The 6,354-nt window shown below is 40.5% G+C and overlaps 1 protein-coding gene across 1 annotated transcript; it reads right to left on the bottom strand.

Annotated features, from left to right (window-relative positions):
• Nucleotides 1-827: 827 nt before the first annotated feature.
• Nucleotides 828-6,192, bottom strand: CCN3 (cellular communication network factor 3). The gene is made up of 3 exons (XM_029959273.1): nt 5,919-6,192; nt 3,881-4,089; nt 828-1,996 (listed from the first exon to the last, which is right to left on the bottom strand). Exons 1-3 carry the CDS (start codon nt 6,190-6,192, stop codon nt 1,700-1,702), a joined length of 780 nt encoding a protein of 259 aa, XP_029815133.1. The 3' UTR covers nt 828-1,699.
• Between the last annotated feature and the right edge of the window lie 162 nt (nt 6,193-6,354).

Consider the following 6,354-nt stretch of genomic DNA (forward strand, 5'->3'; position numbering starts at 1 on the left):
TTTACCTTAAGCTTCATTGGCTAATATGAGCATTTACCTGTCCACATGCAGACACTAAATTTAGGAGTCTTAACCCCCAGCTGAATTCTACCCTTTGTCTCAGGAGCTGCCAAACAGGATAGCTCCTCCAGAGAAGGACAGCAGGCCTAATATGTTGAGATTTGGCCTTCTACCTTTTTTTCTCAAGACAGATTTTTTTTCCTACCACATAGTTATAGAACAGTTGTGGTGTAAGTACAACTCTGGTATCACTAACAGAGACAGACAGACACTGAGCTAAACTTGATCCCACAGCTGAGGCAACTGGATGTCTGCACAATCGTATTTATGACCTATTGGCACAATCCCGCTACATACCTGATTTAATATACGTGAAACTGCGACCCTCAGGCTCCATATTCCTTGGGGATATTGTCACACAATGTCTAGCACAAACAGGGTCACAGGTTGATTTTGGGAGGGTGAAATGATGCAAGACCCAACTAAATACTTCAGTAGTACCTCATACCCAAACGTGAGCTCCAAATCATGTAATTATTCTTCACCACCACTACATTTAAGGGCACTCTAATTTAATTTACATCATCCTATCTCCCAGGCTAACTTACTCCAAGAGAAATTTCCTTTCTAATGTATTTCTCACAAATTATTCATCCTTCCTTACACCAAGACACTGTACACCTTTTAGGACAGAAATTAGGACAAGGGACACTATGAATATCAAAAGATAGTATCTTTTGTTTTTAGGAGTCTGTAGACCCTTTTTCTTCCCATTGTGTTTTAGCTACTAAAAGTTGGCAGTTTAAGAAAAACAACTTTGGGGAAAATATTTTTAATCACAGAGTTTATTTACTTAGTAAAGTTATATTACAATATATACAGTTTCTATTTACATACACACCTTTCTAAGAAATGAAGCACCATATAATACAGTTAGTATTTTAGAGGAATTTACAGATATATTATTTTTGCATCCAAATAGTTATATCTACAGACACATATTAATTAGAATCAAATACTTATAAGACACTGACTTTAGTCGGTTTTGGATTAGAGTGCTAGTGAAGTTATCAAAGAGAAATTTAACTGCTGTTAGCTATCAACCTGCGCTTCAGGATAAGGGACCTTAGCTATGTCATTTCAGAGGCTACGTGCAAATTTAATCCTCAGAGAAAGTCAGAGGTATTGACAGAAGGTATTTTATAAGTCACAAGAATGCAACACTTCCATCAGTAAGATTTTTACTGTCATCAAAAAACAGAGTTTCATTAAAAAGGAAAAGAACATTGCTTAAGTTTATATGCATGATGCAGAATGAAATTGAGAATCTGGAAGATTCTGTGATACATTGACTCTTAAAGAGCCCAGTCCTACAGCTACTGAAACTTGTGGCATGATCCCCTTAACCCAGGAGAAAGTCTAGCTGTCTCCTTTGTGACCTTTCTGTCACCATCGAGAAAAAAAGAAGGCTCTGTCCAGGGTACAAAATTTCCTTCAAGTGAATAAAAGACATTTGGAGGGGGGAAACGTAAAATGAGGTATTTAATAAACTACAGGAAAAAAGAAAGCACCTAGTTTGAAAGACCGTTTTGAAAAAACATTTTAGTTATTTTATATACGCAACTGTTACCTTCACCTGATTGTGGGTCAAGTTTTGTATAAACTATTTATATCTTTTATGCTATCTAATTCGTACTTTTCATATTTTTACTTCGCTAGATGACAGATCTGATGGTTGGAAGAAAACAATGTTACTCAAAGGACAGTTGTTATGACAGACGCAGGTGTTGATCAACATCATTGGCTTTTTTAGGACTTTGCCCTGAGGACAGCGGAACTCCACCTGAATGGTTTTGGTGTTGTGTGGGGTACAGCATCGCCCATCACTGCAGAGGCCACAGTAACGTGGTTTGTATGTCTGCACACTCGTGCAGTTGTTGTACTCAAAGTGAACAGCTTTCACAGACTTCTTTGTTCGGACACATTTCTTCCCTTTCTAAGAGAAATAAGAAGAGATATTAGATGTATCACTGCATAAGACAAATGGCGTGCAAGGATATAGGTCTACTCAGAAAACTTAAATTGTCTTTATTCACTCAACAGCAAGAAGAGCCTGCAGCTGCTTCAGTAGTCACTTACAGGTAACACCTGTAAGATCTGCCCTTTGACAACAATGGACCAGTAATAAATGACAAATAATTAAAGCCCAGGCTTGTCATCTGATATAAGCAAAGTCAACATTCATTATGAAACTATACTCTACTGGAAAACTTCTCAAGATAGTGTAGTTCCATCAGAGAATCAGGAAGCCAAACAACCAAGTTACAGGACTAGATTCAGGGGAAAAAAGAGGGGTAAAATGAGTTGCAAAAGTTGTAGTCCATTCCTGTGACCCAAGGCAGCTTTAATCATGTGTTTCTTAGCAAATGATTGTCTAACTTGTCTTTGGAAGTCTTCAGTGACAGAGACTCTATATACCACCAGACAACCCTAATGGTTCACTGTTCTTACTGTCTGGAAGGTTTTCACTTATGTCTTAATTTTCATGAAGTCTAAACTCTCCATCTATTCTTGTATCCCCCATGGGCTCAAAACAGGCTGTAATATCTGAACACAGTTACGAGAATGAATATCTCTTCTCTTGCATTCAGAGGAAGTTCAGTTCTATTAGTTTTTCCCTAGATGAACATGTTTTCTAGACCTCTGATCATTCTTGTTAATGTCCCCAGCTCCTTGCTCATGTTTCATATTCTTTACAAAACACATTATTTAAAACTGCAGAGACTGTTCAGCAAAGGCCTTAGAAATGCTTTTCAACACTTTATATAAAGTAATGGTCCTCTTATATAACTACATGTTATTCTACCTGACAGGAATACTTGTAATAATATGCTGAAGGAGCAAAAAAGTCAGCTCCCTTAGATACACATTTTTTTTTTGCATTGGAAATGTTGGGTTTGCTTGCAAAAAAGCATCATAAGGATTAAAACAAGGTTTAATTTACCTAAGCAGACTTTGCAGGATCTTACACATCTCTCTGTAGTTCCAGATGCTCAATAAACTAGAAATCTGACATATCCATTCTGTATGACTGAAGCAATTCTGAAGTATACATACAGGTAGAACAATTGCATTTGTGGGAGAAGTTAGACTGTGTGAGCTGTCAAAATAACCTGCGCATGCAATACATGTGATCTGAGACAGTTCAAATTATCATAGAATCATAGAACAGTTTGCGTTGAAAAGGTTGTTTAAAGATCATCTACTCCAACCCCCCTGCAGTAAGCTGGGACATCTTCCACTAGATTGTATTGTTCAGAGCCCTGTCCAGCCTGACCTTGAATGTTTCTGGGAATGGGGAATGGCATCTACAATCTCCATGGGCAACCTGTTCCTGGTGTCTCACCACCCTCATTGTACAAAATTTCTTATATCTAGTCCTTTAATCTAGTCTGAATCTACACTCTTTTAGTTTAAAGCCGTTACCCATTGTCATATCACAACAGGCCCTACTAAAAAGTCTCTATCTTTCTTGTAGGCCCTCTTTAAGTACTGGAAGGTGCTGTAGGGTCTCCCCAGAGCCTTCACTCCTCCATGCTGAACAACCCCAACTCTTTCAGCCTTTCCTCATAGGAGAGGTGTTCCAGACCTCTCACCATCTTAGTGGCTCTCCTCCGGACTCCTTCCAATAGGTCCACATCTTTCCTGTGCTGAGGGCCTCAGAACTGGATGCAGTACTCCAGGTAGGGTCTCACCAGAGTGGAGCAGAGGGGCAGAATCCCCTCCCTTAATCTCCTGGAGGTGCAGCACAAAGCTACTAAGCAAATATGGCAAGTCTAATGTGTTTGGTAAAAAAACCCCTTGCCTCTGAGCAGCCTACCTTATCAGATGACTCATCATTTTCACAAGGTCTTATCATGCAGAGCCGCGTCTGCTTCACCATCTCACACCGTTGATTTCTGTTTGTAACACGAGTGGAAAAGCCCATTCCACAGCTTTTGGAGCAAGCACTCCATTCTGTTGTCTGCTCAATACAATTGGCACTTGAATCCGACACATCAATCCCAAGTGTGGCCTCTTGTCTGTAGGCTGGAAACAAAACCACACAGAACTTTACTACAAGAAAAACTCCCATGAAAACCCAGTATCTGACTGAGCTCCACCACATCTGGAAAGCAACATGTGAGACAAAAAAAGGTTCAAAACCCATGCCTTTGACAAGATTTAGGAATTTTAAAAGCTGCCTTTTTAGGAATCCTGGATGGTAACTTCCTTCATCTAAAAATAACAGAAAGGTGCATATCAGTGTAATCAGCAAAGCATTTAGATTCAGCTCACTCAAGAATTATTGCCAATTTTCAAAACAGTTTAGAACTCTAATAACTTTTCATTCCTCAGTCTTTCCAATGGACATACATCACAAATCTGTTCTAAAACTAAGTCACGAAAATATTTATATTAGGTGTGATTTGAGAGAGGTTGAATGATCTATCTAAACTAATAAACAGCATGGAAATAAAGTCCTTTCCTCTCAGAATCATAAAGTCACCCCATCTTGTCAATTATTGACTGACTACAGTCAGGGTGATGGTGGAGAGGGAGAAGGGAAGCAAATTTCAGGAGCTATCATAGCTACTTAAAGCCATAGTCAACTCTGACCATCGTCCTGCCATATTAAGCTGTACTATGCAAATATTGTTAACTGCATAGTTTGGCTCATTGATTAGCACAGGAGCAAACAGGAAGAGGCAACATAACTGAGCCATCGGTCACAGTTCTTGCTGTTAAGTTCCTGCACAATGGCGCTTCTGCCTTTTGCATGGTAAAGATCCAAAAAGGTGGTCTCCCAAGAGGGATGGCAACTGCTAGAAAGAATGCAGATAATTCATCTATAGGAATTTTAGAGATTAGCCTGTCACTATCAGACAAATCAAAGAAAAGGAAAGGTAGCAGAAAGGTGTCAAACTTTTTGTTTATACCTTATGTGCCTTACAACTTACACTTCATAGCACATTGAAAAGTCATTAGAATTTTTCTCTCTGGATCCTTCCTCACTTGTTTTTTAAATGGATTAACCAAGTTTCAGCATAATTAACTGCTAAGATCACAAAGAGCAGTGACTGGAAGAGAATGCAGTGCCCTCTATTCTCAGTAAAAGTAGCTTATGAAAATTCATGTTGAACCAATAGTCTAATTTAAAGGGGATGGAGACATAACCCAGTAAGAAAACAGGGGGAAAATATTGTCTAGGGTTTTTCAATTACAAAAGCACTTTAGGAGTTCTGTATTTTAGAATGGGTCGGGATTTTTTACAGATGTACTCACTGTGCTTATATCCACTCCTTCTCCAAGTACTCTGTAATGTTTTTAACGCCAGCAATAATGATGAGAGCTCTATCACAGACAAGCAGGAATTTGTTGGTATTCTAGCAACCATGCTGACCACTTGTAGGAGCTGCAGAATTTAGGGGGAAAAAAGTCTCTTGTAGACTAAGCCATTATGATAGTATTTATGATGTAACATATTCTTGCAGAGCAACTGGTAAGACAAGCTTTGATTTTTTTTTTTTTTTTAGTGTGGGAATGTTTGGAGGATTCGTAGCTTGCCCCTGTTTTATTCTGCTCACAGAACTACTATGCACCAGATAAACAGAAATTTAAGAACTGGGAAGTAATTTAAGTTAGCTAACTTTTAAAACTGCTGTGTACATTCATCTTCTCCTGAATCTCTTACCTGTCGGGCTCTGCCTTTATTCATTACCACTGGTATACCTACTAGTCACTTCAGATGAGAAAAAAAGATCAGAAAAAAATAGACCTTGCAAACCAAGGTGTCTTACATTTGGCAACCCCATGGATATTTCCAGTATGATATCCCCTCCTCCTCCCATTGAATGTGATAGTTTTAATTTCCTCACCAGCCATAGCAAAACCTCCCAAAATCACTTCATCATCGGGGTCGCAGATCCACTTCTCACAGCACTCTCCAGGGACTTCGATTTTTCTGGGAAAGGGGCAGTCGGGGCCGGGGAGCAGCAGGTCCAGGTTGCAGCGGGGCAGGCAGCCGATCTGTCCGTCGCGGCAGGTGCACTGGTACTTGCAGCTGGGTTGGAACGTCTCCCCGTTGCGATAAATCATCCCGTCAAACACGCAGTTGTCTCCCTCCAGCACTAGTGGGAAAAGGGAAGGCATTTCGCTGATGCAGTGGGGATTCGGACGGCCCCCGACCCTCCCAGCCCCTCGGCGGCCGCAATGGCACCTCCCGCAGCACCAGGGAGAGCCCCGGCCCCCCGCGGTGCGGCCGCTTTGCCGGAGGGAAGGCGGGAGAGCAGCGCTACAGAGACACCCGCAGCG

Source organism: Manacus vitellinus, unplaced genomic scaffold (assembly GCF_001715985.3).
Source record: "Manacus vitellinus isolate BGI_N305 unplaced genomic scaffold, ASM171598v3 scaffold_1_pilon, whole genome shotgun sequence".
NCBI classification, from domain to species: domain Eukaryota; kingdom Metazoa; phylum Chordata; class Aves; order Passeriformes; family Pipridae; genus Manacus; species Manacus vitellinus.

What these genes read in the sequence shown, in the direction of transcription:
- CCN3 (XM_029959273.1), bottom strand. Translation starts at nt 6,192, where the DNA reads ATGCCTTCCCTTTTCCCACTAGTGCTGGAGGGAGACAACTGCGTGTTT. An exon ending in GGGAGGTTTTGCTATGGCTG is followed by an intron (nt 4,090 to 5,918) that starts GTGAGGAAATTA and finishes TTTTGTTTCCAG; the next exon opens with CCTACAGACAAGAGGCCACA. An exon ending in ATGATGAGTCATCTGATAAG is followed by an intron (nt 1,997 to 3,880) that starts GTAGGCTGCTCA and finishes TATTTCTCTTAG; the next exon opens with AAAGGGAAGAAATGTGTCCG.